General features: G+C 45.2%; 1 protein-coding gene and 1 long non-coding RNA gene across 9 annotated transcripts in view; one reads left to right on the top strand and one right to left on the bottom strand.

Annotated features, from left to right (window-relative positions):
* The window catches only part of EXOC6B (exocyst complex component 6B), a 1,580,787-nt gene that overhangs the window by 904,108 nt on the left and 657,052 nt on the right, over window positions 1–19,627 (bottom strand). For both annotated transcript variants that reach the window (XM_078674493.1, XM_078674492.1), the window contains exons 17-18: window positions 5,985–6,119; window positions 5,617–5,796 (exon numbers count right to left, since the gene is read on the bottom strand). In XM_078674493.1, the coding sequence (XP_078530619.1) occupies window positions 5,617–5,796; window positions 5,985–6,119 (315 nt within the window). The remainder of the gene's footprint in view (window positions 1–5,616; window positions 5,797–5,984; window positions 6,120–19,627) is intronic.
* The window catches only part of LOC144817728 (uncharacterized), an 891,613-nt gene that overhangs the window by 328,929 nt on the left and 543,057 nt on the right, over window positions 1–19,627 (top strand). The window lies entirely within an intron of this gene.

The raw sequence follows: 19,627 nt of genomic DNA, 5'->3' as shown, positions 1-19,627 counted from the left end.
AGAATGGGGAGGATGGGTGGGGCGGTAAGGAATCTATAACTAACCTATGTTTCTTACAGATATATCGTTACCGAAGGTAAGTAAATTGTTCATCTGAAAGAAACAGTTAGTAATAGATTCCTTACCTTAGAATAGATACCCCAGCAATACCAACTCTGGAGGTGGGACTGCGAACGAAGTTCACACCAGAAAGTCCTGGAGAACAGAACGGCAAAAGAAGCAGTCTCTCCGGACTTGGCTGTCCAGGCAGTAGTGTTTTGTGAACGTGTGCAGCGATGCCCACATAGCTGCCTTACAGATGTCATTGAGGGGGACTCCTCATCCCAAAGCAGTAGTAGCTGCTGTCGCCCTAGTGGAATGGGCGCGCAGCCCCACTGGAGGCTCCTTCTTTACCAAAGAATAGCACGCCTTAATGCGCAAAACAACCCACCTAGAGATGGTCCGTTTGTACACGGCCCGACCTTTTTTGGTGTCCACGTAGCCAACAAAGAGCTAGTCATCCACCCTTTATTGCTTTGTGCAATCCAAATAAAATTAAAGCGCACATTTTGGATCCAGACAGTGGAGCCTCTCTTCCTCTTTGGAAGGATGCGGAAAGAAGGTGGGCAAAGTGATGGTCTGTCCAATGTGGAAAGAAGTAATCACTTTGGGAAGAAAGGATGGACGAGTTCGAAGGACAACCTTGTCCGGATGAACAGCCAGAAAAGGGTACTTAGAAGAAAGTGCGTGGAGCTCACTCACTCAGCGTGCAGGGGAGATGGCCACCAGAAAGGCAATTTTTAAGGTCAGAAACCTGATAGGAGAGTTATGTAGGGGCTCAAAGAGAGCGCACATAAGGTATGTAAGAAACAATTTCAAGTCCCACTGGGGCATTACGAAGGGAACATGATGAAAAAGATGAGTAATGCCCATAAGGACGCAATTTATAACAGGGGACTTGAAAAGAGAAGGCTTATCAGGAAGCCTAAGAAAGGCTGAGATGGCAGAGAGGTAGCCCTTTAGAGCGCCCAGAGCAGAGCCCTTCTGGGCCAAAGAAAGGAGGAACAAGAGAACCTCAGAATGAGGGGCAGAAAGGGGATCCACAGCCTGCTGCGCACCATGTCACAAATTGTTCCATCTACAGGCGTGTATCATCTTAGTGAAGGGATGCCTGGCTGCCAAGATAACATCAGAGACTTTGGAAGGCAGGTCAAATGACGTCAACTGCCACTGCTCAATCTCCACACAAGGAGGAAGAGGCTGGACAGGTTCCGGTGGAGGACCGTTCCCCTGCTGCTTCGACAGAAGATCCTCCCGAAGAGGCAGTCAGAGCGGAGGATCGATGGCCATGTGTAGCAGCTCGGGATACCAGACTCTTCGTGCCCAATCCAAAGCCACAAGAATGACTTGTGCCTGGTTGCGCCTGATCTTCAGCACTCTGGGCAGAAGTGGTATAGGCGGAAAGGCGTATAGAAGACCACAACTCCACTTGCGACGAAAAGCGTTGCCTAGCGAGTTCCGCCTTGGAAATTCCAACACGCAGAATTGCTGACATTGCACGTGCTCTTCGGTGGCAAATAGATCTAACCAAGGCTCTACCCACTGTTGAAAGAGTCCTTGCACCACCTCTGAATGAAGACGCCATTCGTGATCCATCATGCACTTGTGGCTGAGTTTGTCCGCCCTGGCATTCAGGGAACCAGCCAGGTGTTAAACCAACAGGGATATGCCGTGATGTTACAGCCTTGTCCTGAGGCGGAAGGCCTCTTGACATAGGGTTCATGACCCCACCCCGTCTTGTTTGTTGCAGTACCACATGGCGGTGGTGTTGTCTGTGAACACCTGCACTACTCTTCCCCGGATAGGGGTAAGGAATGCTTTTGGTGCAAGACGAATCGCCCAAAGCTCCAGAAGGTTTATGTGGAGCCCGGACTCCGCCGGACACCAGGGGGCTCTGATCTCTGCCTCCGCCATGTGGCCACCCCATCCCAGAAGTGATGCATCGGTCACCACTGTGAATTCTGGGTGAGGAAAGGAGAGTGATCTGCAATCAACCCAATCCAGGTTCGTTAGCCACCACTGCTCCACAGCTTACTGTCAGTAACTCGTGGCTTCTTACTAACCAGCATATCACCTTCCAAAAACAAGGAACGTTCTTTCAATATTCATTTGGCAAGGGTAAATATATTATCCCATCCATGACCGCATCACTGAATGGAACACACTTTATTGTACTGCACCAAAAGCATCATCAGAAAAAAGTTAAGCCCCTAAAAGATATAATCTCATCCCATCAGTTAATACAGTGATTGTGGACAACAAATCCAGGTCAGCCAAGAGAGTCAACCAGATCAATGCATTAAGTGACCGGAGAGGAGCCTCATATAAGCGCCACCCCTGAGTGCTGACATCAGTGTCTGTCCCTTTCCATGCCCTCAGATGTAGAATGTGAACAGTTGTTTAGTAATAACTTGGAAGCTAGTCAGACATGCAAAAAGATGCCACACTACAGAACGAGGAGATGACGAGCGTCAGAGTGGCAGGATAGAGGTCAAGTCCCCTTTGCTTTCTTTTGCTTACACTTGGACTTAGTGGGGGACTTCAAGTGCTTAGTGGATGGCCACAAGAACAGCCTCAAGATCTGGACCAGAGTCGAGTCTGTGACTTGTATTAGGGGTGGGACTTAAGCTAAGGGCGTGACTTCTTCTGTTCAGTGACATACTCCAAGTCTCAGATCGCCTTCAGGTGCAGGAGGAGGCTCTTATCGCACAACTCCAAGTCATAGGCAGATCCCAGACACCAAGGACAAACCCATGTACAGGTCTGTGGCCAACATCTGCTTCCTGCAGTCGCAGCATGGCTTGAAACCTGTTGATTTGGGTGGGAACATCGTTCCTTATCACACTGGTGAAATCATTTAGAACTTCCCAAACAAAATTGGTTGGCGGTCTGGATCTGTATGTTATGTTATGTTATTAATTTTTATAGCGCGCACAGCTGCCCCAGCGAAGGGGCGTCCTGGCGCGTGAACAGGTACTAAACATAACAGAGTAAAAAGCAAGAGATCCTAGTCGAAAGCAGGGAATAGGAAGGTTTTAATCATACGTCTAAAAACAGTAAGATTATTCAGCGCACGGATATGCACCGGGAGAGCATTCCACAGGCCAGCGGCGAGTACTCGGTAAGATCGACCACCCATCCGACTGAGTTTAAAACGGGGGCATACCGCTAGATGAAGCGCCTCCGATCTTAGAGACCTCAGTGGAACATATGGAGTTAGCAGATTCGCTAGAGCCGGCGGCGAAGAAGACTTCAGAATTTTGAAAGCCAGACATAGTGACTTGAACTGAATTCTTTGCCTGACCGGTAGCCAATGAAGAGCGGAGATCGTACTGGACACCGAGCAGTATTTGGGTAGGCCAACTATCGCCCTTGCTGCGGCATTCTGCACCCTTTGCAGTCTAGATGCTTCGGCCTGATTGACCCCCAGCAGAAGCACACTGCCGTAGTCCAGCCGAGATAGAACCGTGGCTTGAACCACGATTTGCCGAGTAGAGGAGTCGAAAAACTTGAGGATAGGTCTGAGGCCCCGCAAGATGCCAAAACAGGTGGCTGCGACCTTCTTCGTGTGACTCGAGAAGGATAGGGCTGAATCCATCCAGGCTCCTAGGTTCTTTACCTCAGTGACAGGGACGGGAATAACACCCAATTCCGGCGGCCACCACTGATCACCCCAGAGCTCTGCATGTTTCCCCAACACCATAACTTCCGTTTTTTTGGCGTTCAATTGTAGGCAGTTAGATCTTAACCAATCTGCCACGGCCAAAAGTCCTGCTCGGAATCTGGGGGCATCTATCTCAGGGTCACTGCTCAGAGTCACCCCCAGCTGCGTATCGTCAGCATATGAGGTCATAGTCAGACCCCATTGCTTGACGATCACAGCTAGCGGTTGCACATATAAGTTGAACAATGAAGGGCTCAACGAGGAACCCTGAGGGACCCCCAGATCCAACGAGTGGAAGGTGGACTGGCCAGGTGGTATAGCCACTTTAAAGGACCGGCCGGAGAGGAAAGAGCGGAACCACTGAAGGGCAGTCCCCGAAATACCAGCCTCCTCCAGACGCAAGGCCAGAATGCGGTGAGACACAGTGTCGGACGCGGCGCTCAGATCAAGTAAAAGGAGCGTCACGTCCGATCAAGTAAAAGTATCGGAAGACACAGAAAGAAAAGAACTAACGTCAATGCAAAGGGGATGTGCTTATATGCTGTCCTGCTCTGTCACTTCTGGGTAAATACCTTAGAATACGCCCCAGGATGCTGACTGGACCTGGACAAGTTTTTTCAAAGCAGTGCTCCTGCGTGCTGCAGTATTCTAAGGTGAGGAATCAGCAATTAAAAGTGTCCATCAGGATGTACTCCTTTAGGCTTTGGCTTACATTTGGAGAAAACTTTAGACTTCTTAGAAATTCTCAAACAATTCATTCATTATCCTAGGAAATTGGAGCTCATTGGAGCTTTCATAGCTTTCCAGGAATATTCACGTGCGCAAGTACTTATACATTCATAAATGTACCAGGTGTACACTATACTTACATTAATAAGCACAAGTGCATTTGGTAACTTTTTATTCTTCCATGGAGAAAATAATGCCCCCCGGGGTGATAGAACTTCCACTAACACCACCTCCAATTTTGGGGTATTCCCTCTCCATTCCCATCCTGGACAGGGACTAAATCCTTAACTTAAATAGAATAAATGTACAGTCATATCCAAAGTTGGAATGTACTTGCTCTAAGAGTGTGGATACCAGCAAAACTGCAAGTTTGTTGCGGTTCATCTAATTCAGCGTACATCCTGTGTCTGGGAAACCTCCAAGCAATTCCAGTGAGCAGAATTGCTCATGCCCAGTTTTACACCAACATTTGTAAGTTTACATGGGTGAGTATTAATTCACATTTTGTGAATCACAAACCTGAGTTTGTATTTGTAAATGAGGTCAACTGAGCACCTTTGTAAACTAGGCACAAAATACACACACTCTGATTAGCATCATTCAAAATTATGGTATCTGGGAGTATATAAATACTAATATAGTGCCAGTTAACATAGTTCTTCACAGATGTTTTCATCAACTATTATGCAAGAATATTTAACATGTAAAAATAATTTTGTGAAGTAGTAGAGGACGCCTTTTTCTTAGAGGTTACACAAAATGCTGCTTAATGTTTTTTCTCCCATCAAAAGAGCTGATAAAATGTATTTCATTGAGCCTCCAAGAGAGGAAACTGAGCCCAACATTTCACTCATGGCCTTGTGCAGAACAGCTACTCATTGGAGATGCAATATTGTTCGACTTCCCAATGTCTTTTTAAGTAAGGCAACTCCTAAACTGCTTATGGAAGGATTAGTATGATCGCCATCGTCAAAACACACAAGTGGATTATAAACTGTGATTTGAGTTATACAAATTGTACATAAATGCAACTTCATCTTCTTATACCCTATGTTGTTCTAGTGTGTAAAAAGCATACTTAAACATGTAATAGCAAACAGAAGGGGGCAGGGATAAGGAGAAACAGAAAAGCAGAGATTAGCATGTGTGGTCTACAGTACCATAAAAAAAGAGTTGCTACTTACTGGTAGGTGTGTAAAAACAGCAAATGTGCTGTTGAGAAAGGCAATAAGATCTGTCAGATAATCACTGGCTCGGCCCTTAGATTCCAATGCCATCCAGTCATAGTCCACCAGTTGCAGGAACTGGTCAATTTTCTGGTTTAGGTTGGTGTAAATCTCTTCCTCTGCAGCATGGCGCGCATCCTAAGAACAAACCAAGGTGCCAATTGTAAATGGAAGCAAGTCTAGGGAAGTTAAAGCAATAGGAATGTACAGGGAAAGTGTATGTGAATCTATAAGAAATGTACAGTAAGATAAACTAATAAAGCTATTGTGAAAAGCAGTGTCTTTAGAGTGTCAAAGAAGCATAATCTTGAATAGCTGCACCTCACCTTGAAAGTTGTTAATCCGTATAGCCTGGTTGTGTGCACCGTTTCTGGAAGAACATTGGTGATGTTAGTGATGAATTCCTCAAGGAACTTGCAGGATATCTCCAAGTGTGTTGTATTAATGATGATCTGCACAAGCTGGAAATGAAACACATTTTTGTACTCAGTTGCTGCATCTCGTCAAAAACAAAATTTAGTAGTAAGGTACAAAGCATCAACAGCATACTAATAAACATCAGGCAACCTTCAAAGGAGCACTCTCCATTTTTCTGAGTACATCGTTCTAGTCGATGAAGAATTCTCACTTGGGTATAGGAACAAGAGCTAGTCTATTGAGCTGAAACATCTATAAAGGATATCTCCTCATCCTCCCAATTGCGGTGAGATACCCTGTGGGACACTGGATGACACTGTAAATTAACAAAAGAAACCCCACTATAATTGGGATACATGCCTTAGTGAGGTACACTCCTTAAAAGGTTTTAAAGGGTGGGATGCCATAAATTCATCATAGTTGGGGGAACGTGATGATCGGCATCACGTTAAAAACAACCATGCAGTAACAATAGTAATTCACTGATGTGTGGCTAGAGACAGTTGTACCTCATTAGGGCTTCAGTATAGGATGCAAAATGTTGTGTGCCCTAGCCCTTGTGCTTTCTCCGAACTAAAGCAAAATCAGCCAGAGAGTTAAGCGTGCGCTACAAAGCAAAATTTAAAGCCTATGCAGTACAAAGCAAGGATTATAATTAACATCAAGTCACCAATGGTGATGCGGCACAGGAGGGGGCCCGGAGGAAATGCAGCTGGGGTATGTGATGACTTTAATGTTGCAGAGTATGACACTTGGGGGGAGGGGAGGAGGGGGGGCTGTGGCCTTTGATAAATCACTCCAAGAGCAAACAAGCAGTCCTGAGGTGATAAAGTCAGGTCCCAGGGAACCCTAAGGAAAAACCTTGAATATCTATTGGAATTGTATTCTTCTTTGAGGACCTTTATGCAGCAGAGAGCTCAAGAAGGAGTCACAGCTCTCAGATAAAAGTGTGCCTAATCCAGAGTTAGAATGGCAGGTACATTGGTTAACCTAAAGGGAAAGTAGAACCACATGGATTGTACTCATCCCTCCATCTTTTGTTAATTATACCTCAAGATGTCTTCAAGAAAAACAATTATTTCTGTTCAGTGGGTATGGGAGGGGGAGTGAAATATTAAACTGTCATATAGGTGCAGGCCACCTGGTACGTCTAGGAGATGCAACCTTTCAGATAAGTCAATAAAGGAATAATGGCAAGAATTGAAAATTGATATGTGCATGTGAGAATTGTAGAACTCTGTTTTACATCTAGTGACACTAATGAAAGGAAATCCACCAGTCAAAATGATGCAAATTCGAGGATAGTGAAAAGCTGATGAATACTGAACGTTAACATAAAATCATTGGTTTGAATGGCATAATGATTATTTAGTGAGGAGGCAGAGGTTATTTAAGTAAAACAAAAAGTACACTAAGGTAGCTGCATACTAAACAGGGATTACCAGGGAGCTATGAATAAAGCCACATTGTTATCTTAAAACCTGGGAGGGGACTCCTGTTCACCAATGAACGAAATAAAAAACTTTCAAGCAACCAAAATGGGCAAAAAAGATACATTGCTTAACTGTAATCCTAGATCTCTTCCAGGGAAATCCTAATCAAAGTAATAAGCAATGAATTGTCCCACCCACAGGTGGGACCTCGGAGCACTTCTTAAATATCACTTCTAAATACATTGATTACTTTCTTCAAGAATATGTGAAAAATCTTCCATCAAATGTAAAGGACACTGGTGATTTCTTTTAATTCCTTTATGATATTCCCTGGGATGACCAATACCTTCTTATGTCATATTGATGTAACTACATAATACACCAGCATCTGTCATCAAGATAGCTTGCAGCCAGTGGGGCATAATTTGCAGGGTCACCCACTGAATTTGTATAAGCATAGACAGATGTTATTAACTATGATCCAATGGTGCTTAGAAACAACCAATTAATGTGTAATAATGAGCTATTTCATCAATTATGTGGCACAGCGATGGGCACCTGTTTTGTCCCTAATTTAATTTAATTTAAAAAAGAATTTATAAAGCGCGCGTATGCCGTGCGGCTTCATGGCGCTATTGAACACTAAGACCAGAGACAGGGGAGTAGGATGATTTTTAAGCCGGGAAAGCTTTCAGGAAGAGAAAAGTTTTAAGAGATTTTCGGAACTCCATGTAGGAGGCAGTAGAGCGTAAGGCCAGAGGAAGGGAGTTCCAGAAGGAAGGTGTCAGGACAGAAAATTTCAAGCCCCCCATCCGGCTCTTCTTGAAGCGGGGGACTGTCAGAAGACACATGGAAGAAGAACGCAGCTCCCTAGTGGGCTGATAGGCTTGAATTGCGGAAGAAATATAGGCAGGCGCCGTTGCCGCTCGGGCTTGAAAGGTGGTACAGCCTAGTTTGAATAAGGCCCGCTCCTTGATCGGCAGCCAGTGAAGGGACTTCAATAAGGGTGATGAGTGGTGAAATTTAGGCAGCCCGAAAATCAGTCGGGCCGCCTGATTCTGAATTGCCTGAAGGCGCTGGAGGGCATAGGTGGGAGCACCGTTATACACGATGTTCCCATAATCTAGCCGAGAAAGAACCATCACCATCAAAATCAATTTAAGGGCAGAAATAGAAAAGAAACGGGAGATTTTCCGAATGGTTCGGAGCATAAAGAAACAGGAAGACACTACAGAACTAATCTGAGAGTGGAGGGTGAGTTGATGGTTGATGGTGATACCAAGGGTTTTGACAGAAAGGGAGGGTAGTGGAGGGAGACCTAAAGACGGGGGCCAAAAGACAGGGGACCAGGGACTACCAGTGCGGCCGGTCAGGACTAGCTCAGTTTTATCCGGGTTGAGTTTCAGGTGGTTATGATTCATCCAAACCCGGATAAATAGCATGACCGACTGAAAAGAATGAACTCCAGATTGGGAAGGGGAAAGGTTAAAAATCAGCTGGAGGTCATCGGCGTAGTTATACACCATGACCTCCATCTGATGTAAAGCAAGCACGAGGGGAAGAATATACAAATTAAATAATAAAGGGGAAAGGGAGGACCCCTGAGGAACACCACACTGAACTTCTCGCGGGGGGCTGAGAAGTCGGCTAGGTGGACAGCCTGAGTGTGGCCATTGAGGAAGGAGCTGATCCAGGCCAAAATCGAACCCCCCATACCCGCCGCCCTGACACGGGATAGTAAAATGGAATGATCCACCGTGTCAAAGGCGGCGGATAAGTCTAGGAGGACGAGGGCCTGGAAAGTGTTAGTGTCCAGCCCTTCCCTGAGCTGGTCCATGACCGAGATGACCACCGTCTCGGTCGAGTGTCGAGGGCGAAAACCAGACTGACAGGGGGCAAGATAGCCACTGTCCTCCACGAAGAGGCTCAGTGTCTGGGTGACATGAGTCTCAAGGACCTTACCCAGAAAAGGGAGAAGAGAAATCGTACGATAATTGGCAGGGTCAGCGGGGTCAGCCCCTGTTTTTTTCAGGATAGGGATAAAGGCACTGTACCTTTACATAGGGACTCGTTCAGAAAAGTCAGGGGTGGCAGGTAGGAGTCAGAGAAAATCTTTCGCAGGACATGGGCAAGGCAGATATCGGCTGGGAATCCTGACTTAACACGGGCCAAAAGGGGAAGGAGAGACTCCTTGGTTAAGGGGGGAATGACGTTAATTGTCAGCTTGTTAATCGGGGGCTGAGGGTCAGAGAAGGAGGGGGGAGGGGAGGATATTGGATTTAATCAATGCGACCTTGTCGATAAAGTAGTTGTTAAGCGAATCGCACAACCGCTGAGAAGGGGGAATTTTAGGAGATGTCCTGTCCGAGGAAGCCTGCTCGCGCACTGTGGCGAAGATTTCCCTGGGCTGGCTCTCAGCGGCAAGGATTTTCTCAGAGAAGTATTCAGTCTTAGCCTGTAAGATGGCGATTTTATATTCCTTACATACAATTTTATAATGGGCTTTGCGGGAGGGGCAGTAAGCAAGCCTCCAGGCGCGTTCTGCTTGGCGCACCTCCAGCTTTTTTGTCTTAAGGAGGGTGGAGAACCATTTATTCGCCTCATGAGCGCGCCTAACAGTGACACGTCTCAGAGGGGCTTCTTGGTCGCAGGCTCTCGAGAGGCAGCCATTGAGCATGGCTACTTGGGACGATGAGGGGGTGCCCGTTAGATCAGGGCAGGAAGATGACAACGTAGAGCAAAGGACGGAAATGTCTGCCTTACTCCAGTTCCTAGCCCAGGAGTTTCTCGAGGAAAAAGGTATTTTGACCAGGTTGAGGTCTAGATGAAAAGAAATAAAAAAATGGTCAGACCACAGACAAGGAGTGACAGTAGGCATGGAAATAAGGACGTTTAACGTCCGGATTTGGTCCAGAGTATGGCCACGGGAATGGGTAGGGGAGTGGACATGGGAAACAAAATTAAGGCTAGAGAGGAGCTGAGAAAAATCTCTTGACGGGGTGTCTTCCGCCAGGTCGCCAGGCCAGAAGTTAAAGTCCCCTAGCACTGAAACAGCTGTGTTATTAACTACTAAGGTGGCTAATAGGTCCTGAAGAGCAGGAATAACCCCAGGATTGGGGTAGGGGGGACGATATACTAAGACATAAGTGACGGGGACCTGACAGGAAGCCGATCGTACCACTAGGCAGTCGGCAGTAGGTATGGGAGGAGAAGGAAGAACCTGAAAATGAAGTCCAGTGCGGAAGATCAGGGCCACTCCACCCCCCCGTCTTCACCTCCGGCCGATCGGCCCGAAGAATAGAATAGGAAGGGGGAAGGGCTGCCAATACGTTGGGCAGAGAGTCTGATCTATACCAGGTCTCTGTTAAAAACATGGTCAGGTTTATGAAGATCCAAAAAACTAAAAAGCTCTGTCTGATGCTTAACAGCAGACCTGGTATTCAACAGGAAAGCCGAAGTTGTAGGGGCAGGCATGTGGATAGGGAGGGAGGGAGGGGAAATCAATGAAGGCAGCAGTGGATCCTGGAGGAAGGTGGAGGGCCTGATCCGAGCTAACCCAAGCTCCGTAATCCGAGTAAGAGTGGGAAGGGGAGGAACCCATGAACCCTGGTGAGAGCAAAGTTGCGAGGCCGAATAGGACAGAAAAGGGGCATGATGGAGTGCCCCTAGCCCCGGCCGGCCGCGGACGGGCGCAGACGGGCTTAACTTAGGCGCAACTTCGGCGCGCCTTCGTCGCGCCCGCTGCGCACGTCCGCTGCGCATCCGCATAAGGCGGTCCCTATATAGGGAAAGGTGGCTGCCCCTCCCAAGATTGTGGACTGCAGCCCCGTCAGCCCTCAGAAGACCGTCCCAGTGCCGGAGTGGGGCTAGGGGTGCAGCCAGCTGGAGCAGGGGGAAGCAGCAGGTAAGCCCGATTATAAGGCTAAAAACACAAAAAAAAGTCACGGTAATGTTTTTAAAATATGTCCAGAAGAGAGCGCTGCCGCAGCGTCCACCGCCCCTCTGCCACCGGGGATTAGTGATTGCTGCGCAGGCGCCTTGAGCGAGACTTTAGAGGGTTCTGTGGCTCGATGCCTCGAGCGCTGACCCGGGATGGCTGCCCCTCCCAAGATGGTGGACTGCAGCCCCGTCAGCCCTCTGAAGACCGGCCCAGTGCCGGAGCGGGGCTAGGGGTGCAGCCAGCTGGAGCAGGGGGAAGCAGCAGGTAAGCCAGATTATAAGGCTAAAAACACAAAAAAAAGTCACGGTAATGTTTTTAAAATATGTCCAGAAGAGAGCGCTGCCGCAGCGTCCACCGCCCCTCTGCCACCGGGGATTAGTCCCTAAATATGCATGTTAGCATATGGCCTAGGGGGAGAAACAGGAGCTCCATAAAGACCATAAAATTGCTTGCAATGAACATGTTGTGATACGGATATGGTTCACTGACTATTTATTTTTTGTGTGAAGAGGCTCTAGTTTGAGTGCTTGTAGATTCGTGAATGAAATCAATGATAACTTAAGTTTGCACTTTGAGAGCCAAATTAGCAAAACCAGATTAAATATTCTAGATTTGGAAGTTTTTGTTAGAGACAACAAGTTATAATCAAAACTATTCGGAAAGGAAGTCGCTGGTAACACAGCTTTGCATGCTTCAGCTTTCACCCCGAGAATTTGATAGCCAGTATACCCAATGGCGAGATGCTCTGTGCAAAAAGAATTTGTAGCATAAATGCAGATGCACTAATTTGCCAGAATTATATCGTAGCTAGATTAAGGAAAAGAGGATACAATAGTAAGCTATTAGCACGCACACAAGTTATTAACAATAAAGAAAGGATGCAGTTATATTTGCTCAGAGAGCAAGCAAATATAAAAATAGTGGGATCAGATTAACTACCCTGTATAGCAAGCAGGACAAAACATTGAGAGTCCTAGTCTTGAAACATTGACACACTATTGACTCAGGTCATGTACTTGGTCCAGAAGTGCCAAGAAACCCTCATTACATATCGCAAAGGGTAATTGATGAGAGATGCTCTGGTTAAAAGTACAGGGATGTGGAATTTCTATAGCCCGACGCCTAGGACATATTGTTTGGGGTCAAGGGCAATAAGTTTTCACGTATATTTTGTCTTTGGGACAGGTACGCCCAACCCCTTGCAACACAAACCCTTTGGCTGCACGTTTTCAGTACCATATTATGGACCAGTGAAGGGCACTGTATGCAGTTATGGTAATATTTATGTCCAAAAGTTAATGCTGTTCAAACTTGTGTTCATGGTACATTAATTGAAAGCATTTATTATTAGGGTGGGCGCTCTAAGAAAATGTTGCAAGCTCTGACTGCACTACTGACAGTGGTTCCAGTATAAAAATGTGTACACACGTTTTCAAAGTTAAACAATAAGAGGCTATGCATAATGCTCCCAGAATGCTCTCTGATTGGATACAAATATTTGGAGAAGCTTGAAAGCAAGATTGACGAATCTTTACTTTCAAAATAAAATGTTCATAACAAAATGAAAATAGGAAATAAAGCATTTTGCTAAACTACTGTAAAATTTCAAGTACCATTTCTTTGTAGCATCTTTTAGAAAAATGTGTTGATGCATGCTAGTATTTCCCAAAAATATTCAAAATGGAAAATCAGTGTAACCAGTTTCAGTAAGATTATGGGAAACAAAATTAAACAAGCATTGGCAAAGCCACTAGGTCTGAAATTGGTGGTCAGCTATTTAGTTTTGTCAATGTGTGACTTGTTTTGGCATGGTTTTTGTAAAACTTTATTGGTATGGGAGCTGCTGGGCCCTCACCATTATAACAAACATTGGCAAAAGCAAAAATTGTTTTTGGTCTCAAAAAGCACACACTGCCACTGTAGTTATTGGCACTGAACAAAACTACTTTGTGTGCCGCTATGCTCCTTGTGAAAGAGCAGAAGGCTGTCACTCACAGTGTAGCCAACTGATACAGAGACAGAATTTTAATAAACCCAAAAGGTCATGGTTAACGCGAGACTAAATTAGGGGCCCAGGTATTAAAGAAAGTCTCACAAGTGCCCTAGCATTAAGAGCAGCTATACGGCTTTTGTGCATTCATAAGACATTACATTACTTCAGCGCTACGAGGCCTCCGGGTAGTAACGCGCATTACAAAACAAGTAAAGCAAGAAATAGTACTCCTATAAAATTTTGTGAACTGCATTTTAGCATGAGCAAATAAGCATGAGTAGATGTGCTCATGCGAAATTCTGAGTGTTTGCAAGTTGGCTTCCCTCCAACCACTTTTTTCCCAACTCTGGAAGAAGGTTTACGTCTGCCATTGTCAGGAGTAAATTTCCAATTTTTCTCAGTATGTGAAAAGACTGGAGAAGAGTTGTTGAAAAGCATTAAAACATGCAAGTTAGTAGGCTTGCACAGACTATAAAGGGCATTCTAACCCTGGAACTATTGCGTGCCACTACCTTCAGCCCCAGTATGTAGAGCTGCAGAAACGAGGCAACATAAGGAGATTGCTAGTATTCAAACACTACTATGGTATGAGCACTGGCATAATCAGAGAGGCTATATCAGAGCTCTTATATAATGAGACTGCTGCCATAATTTTCCACCGGACTACATGGCAACAAAGGGACAAGTGGATTTTGTTACAGGACAAGTAGATTTATGAAGCTACCTGCCCTATGGAGAAGTAGAAGTTTTATTAAATTCCACACCCCTGAAAGTAGTCTGGAGGTGGTAAGCCAAAAGAACTGGCTAAGTCCTCAAAGGGTTTTGCAGATGCTCGAAACGCTGGGCGTGCCAAATTGAGGTAAATACTACAAAATTCCTTGACCTCATTCTACAAAGGCCTTTTCTAATCAAGGGTGCATACAACAGCAAAACTGAATTTGTTGTGCATGTTTTAACAAGCAAATATAATTTAAGATACGATGGAAGTACTACGCTCCAGCCGGATAAACGCATTTTGCAGCACATGAGAGAAATAAGTAACATTGACCACAAGTATCCTGTGGCTAGGCATTTTGCTGAGGTGCACAACCATGATATACTGCAAATTAGCTATTGTGTCACAGATGCAATACCATACATAGAGTGGTGGTGATCGAGAGAAAGAAGAGGAAATTAAATACATATTGAACCTTGACTGTAAAACATCAAAAGGTCTAAATGCTGATGAGGAACTTTTTTTGTCTATAAACAAATTCATTTGCATGAGCTTCATTTTGAAAAATAACCCGTAGCCTCACTTCGTGACTCCTATTATGTTGAATCGTGTATGGCAATGTGTAACTGCCAACCCCCCCTCTCAGTTCTTACATTTATATATGTGAACCAGCATAATTTGTTGTCCAGTTTTGTTGAATTTAATATTTAATATTACATGTGAAGTATTCTGATGCCATAAATAGTTTAGAAGGTATAAGTAATATGATGTGCAATGTATACATATGTAAAATGAATTTGCCCACTTGGGAACATTTTTGAAGCAATCACATTTTGAAACAGATTCTGAGAAATAGGATATTAATTTTCAATTTTAATTAAGTTCAGATGTTTGCAGTGACTGAATTTAAACAATGTGTCAGGAAATCCTTGCACCGTCGGGGAAAAGTCATCCGCGACTGTAACGAACTTCAAGTCCCAGAAAGCAATGCGGGAGGAGCGTTATGCAACACTGAGTAGTGGTTGCATAACGCAATTACTAGACGCCTATTTAGGCGATACTTGGGGGAGGAACGGTGTCGGATATTTAGTATCCACTCGACCTTCCACCCGGCTGTTCCAGAATGAAAAGAAGAAACCCCGCAGGATCCGAAGACTAAGACGGAGGTGGGTCGAGAGAGTCTCCCCGGGCCGTTCTTAGTTTGTAAGTCCTTTGTCTTCTGCGTGCGCAGCCAGGAACGCTTCCTAGCTGCTTCTGACTCGGACGAGTCAGGAAGCCTGCCTGTGCCATCGGAAGCGGAGAACCTTGCCACCGCTGACTCCGAGGTGTCAGGCATCCGAGTCTTTGGGGTTACTACGCGAGGACTGGTTGGTGTGAGCCGACGCTCCCAGCCTGTCCACTCACACGGGAAAATACAGCGGTGACGCACACCTGGAGGTGTTTGCAGCGTCCCGCTGTCAGAGAGGAAGAGGTTGAGCGGCTGCTCCCTTCAGGTCGAGACCCCGGCAGGGTGTTTCCCTGTCTCCTCAGTGAGAGAAGCTGTTGTATCCACGGACACCTCGAGACACATCGAGTGGCTTTGTCGGCCACTGTGTTTCTGCCCTCTGTTGGCATACGTCGGGACCGGCGTATTTGCAGAGGACGGGGTAACGTATACTGGCTGGAGTATCAGCGACTTTTCGCAGTATTGGTTTCAATATATGTATGTACAATAAATAACCAAGCATAGAGCCTTGTCATGTCCTGATTTGCTGTGTCGGTCGCGACCCCGAGACCCCCAGGTGTTACACAATGACTGAATGAATATACCCCCAGAAATCATGCAAATGTGTAGCATGGTTTCATAATGAATTATTGTACAAAATAATGCAATGAATCACTAAGCATACAAGTAAAGCATTGTATGTTTTCAAAGTTCATGATAGTGAATGGTATTATGGTGACGATATCTATGATAATGATGTAATAGGTCTTCATATAAAGAAAATAGTGCGGCACTTGTTGTGTGATCAAGGCCGGGTGTGACATTTGAAATGTGTTACAGCGAACATGGCAATTAAATGAGATTAGGAAAGTGCAATATCACTGTGTCTGCATCAATCCTTTTGTGGAGTAAGCTTGACTTGTGGATTGGCGCAGTTCAAGATTGAAAATATATATCAAAAAACACTCTTCTTCTCCACTTTTTCTCGACTTGAGTATGAAGAGCACGGACCACAAGATTCTTTTAAATACCGTTCTGTTTATTTAGATTTCACAGACGGCAGCCATAAAGCGTTTCATCCCTCCCTGTGACTTGATCACATCAATATATAGATATATACATATATATATTCACTGAAAAAAACATAGGTTTCAGGGGCATTATAGTTAGCTGGACATTTCACTCGTACAAAAACATTGAAATTCCCCCGTTATAGTTAGTTTAGCTAACTATAAATCGTGCGCCCGCAATGCACTGCTGATGACATCACATATTACATCACTCATGACATGGTCAGTGACATCACTCATGACATCACTGAAGACATCCAAATGACATCACTGATGACCTCATCGAGTGAATGTGTGTTTTTCTGAAAAATAAATATGTTTATATATGTACATCTCAAGGTCGATGGAAGTATAAATGGGTATATAAGTGTCTAACTGACTGATTAAGTGTATTTTAGTGAATACATGGGTTAGTGAGTAATGTTTAAATATGTAAATATCTGTATCAGTCTCTCACTTTGTGTATTTGTGGCTGCATGGGTTGGTGAGTAGCTACATGAGTGTCTATATGGGTTATTAGTTGTTTTTTTGAGTATCAGTATGAGTGTCTGAATGTCTGTATGGTTCAGTGCGGGGTATTACTTAGTGCATAGATGCATGAATGAGCGACTCACTGTTTGTATGTGTTGAAGACAGCATGTATGCAGGACGGTATAGGTGTATGAGAGTGTGTATGGGTGTGTTAGTCAGTGAATGGCTGTCTCAACAGTGTCTTTATAAGTAACTACATATGTTTTAAACTAGTATATGTGAGTATTGGTGTATATAAGTGAGTATATGTGAGAGTGAGAGATTGGAAGAGTTCCTGTAGAAATAAGTAGGTGTTTCTATAAGTGATTGTTTAAGAGAGTAAGTATGTGTAGGTTTCTGTAGAAGTAAGTGTGGTAGCGTATGTATAACTGTATATGCAAGTAAATGGATGTTTGATACTTTGTTTGCATGTGCGAGTATGTGTGTGAGTAACTCTATAGAGGAGTGGTAGTGTGTAACAGGATGTATAGGTGTATGAGTACATATGATGAGTGAATACATGTATGAGTGACTGTATAGGACTGTTGGTGAACGAGTGGATGTGTCTGTAGATCTTGGAATTACTGAATAGGAGTGTTGTAACTGGTATTGGCATGTGCATTGTTTTGAAAATGTTAGTTTGTATTTTTGAGTTTGTGTATCAAAGGTTATATTAGGGTGAGAGGAGGTCTCCCACTATCACAAGAATGATGTCATCAGGGATTTCATTTGAGATATCATCAGTGATGTCAAGAGTTTTGTCACTGACCATGTCATGAGTGATGTAATATGTGACGTCATCAGCAGTGTATTGCGGGTGCGCGAGTTATAGTTAGCTGAACTAACTATAACGGGGGAATTTCAATGGTTTTGTACGAGTGAAATGTCCAGCTAACTATAACGCCCCTGAAACCTATGTTTTTTTCAGTGAATTTCTAAGTTTTTTTTAAAATGCTCATTTCTAACTATAACGTGCCTGAAACCTTTGGTTTTTTCAGTGAATTTCTAAGGTTTTTTTAAATGCTCATTTCTAACTATAACGTGCCTGAAACCTTTGGTTTTTTCAGTGAATTTCAAATGTTTTTTAAATGCTAGTTTCTAACTATGCCTACAGAGGTAGGACATGTGAAGAAAGAAGAAAAAACGGACAGAAAGAAGCAAATGAAATGCATAAAGAAGCAGCAGAAGTCCTCAAAGACGAAGAAAAGTGCAAGAAGAAGGAAGACATGCAGAAAAAACAAACAGAGGAGCAGAAAGAGGCCTTGTTGCAAAATCATCCTGGATTGAAGGGGAATTATTTTCCTAACTTAAAACGCGCCACAGGGCGTGTTTGCACACGTCACCTCAGGCCCCGTCCCCACCCTACCCCACTGTGTAAACATGCCCTGTGTCCGTTTTAGGTTGGAAGATTAAGTCCCCTTGAATCCTCCAGGGTCAAACTAGTCCACTAGGTACCTCCAGTAAGCGCCACAGAGCTGGGTTGCAGGGAGGTGTAAAAAGGGGCGTGGCCTCTGAACACCTCTCTGCAACGCAGCTCCCTGGCGCATACTGGAGGTACCTGGTGGGCTAGTTGACCCTCAGTATTGAAGAGGAATTAATTCCCCAACTTACAGTTCGCCAGGGGGCGCTTTTGCACAATGGTGAAGGAAGGGGGAGGGGCCTGAGGTGACATGTTTGCAAACCTGCCCTGTGGCTTGTTTTAAGTTGAGGAATTAATTCCTCTTCATTCCTGAGGGTCCCTGAGGCCCAACTAGCCCACCAGGTACCTCCAGTATGCGCCAGGGAGCGGCCTTTGACCCCCCTCCACCCATGTATTTTTCAAGCCCTGGGGGTGGCGGTCCCCGGGGCAGGGTGGGGCTGTGAGTCCCCCGCAAATAATTTCATAAAGCCCCGGGGGCGGTGGTCCCCGGGGCTTGGGAGGCCTTTGAGCCCCCACCCATTTATTTTTTAAGCCCCGGGGTGTGGCGGTCCCTGGGGTGGGCTGTGAGCCCCCCACACATATTTTAGAAAAGCCCCGGGGGTGGTGGTGCCTGGGGCTGGGGTGCCCCTCTGGGCCCCCCCCATTACATAAAAATATCGCCACTGGGTCTTTGCCCACCCAGGGGCTAAATAGTAACAAAGCGCAGGAGTCCGCGCTTCTTTTTTTTTTTATTTCGTCCGGATCCTTGTCGATTAAAAAAAATTATATAATAATCGGGGGGGGGGCCTTGGGAGTCCTTGTGGGACGCCCTAAGCAGGCCTAGGGGGTCAGGGTGTTTCTACCCTGCCCCCTTTTTGTGTTTTGCACATTTGTTTGACTGATGTCTTGTGCCTCAGTTCTACCGAGGCACAAGATGGCTACCAACACTTCCTGGTTTGGAGTGTTGACAGCCAATTAGCATAAAGCTCATGATCGGGAGGGTGCGGGGATCCTGCGTGGCCATAGATATCAAACCTTTTTCATTTTGATTGTCTCAGCAACTACTGAACGGATTTACACCATTTAACAAAAAGGGATCTTTCTTAACCAAGAGCTATCTTTTTGCCAAATTTGGTGTAATTCTGATTAACAGTTCGGGCTGTAGCCGGGTCTAAAGTTTCCTATGGGAAATTGCATGGGGAAAACACATTTTAGGATCCCTCTTTTTTCTCGGACCCCCCCCCCCCCCCCCCCTTGACGAATCACCCCGAAACTTTCCAGATAGGAG

Source organism: Lissotriton helveticus, chromosome 2_1 (assembly GCF_964261635.1).
Source record: "Lissotriton helveticus chromosome 2_1, aLisHel1.1, whole genome shotgun sequence".
Classification (NCBI taxonomy): domain Eukaryota; kingdom Metazoa; phylum Chordata; class Amphibia; order Caudata; family Salamandridae; genus Lissotriton; species Lissotriton helveticus.
Note: the sequence above shows the minus strand (reverse complement) of the source record. Positions and strands in the feature narration are given on the sequence as shown.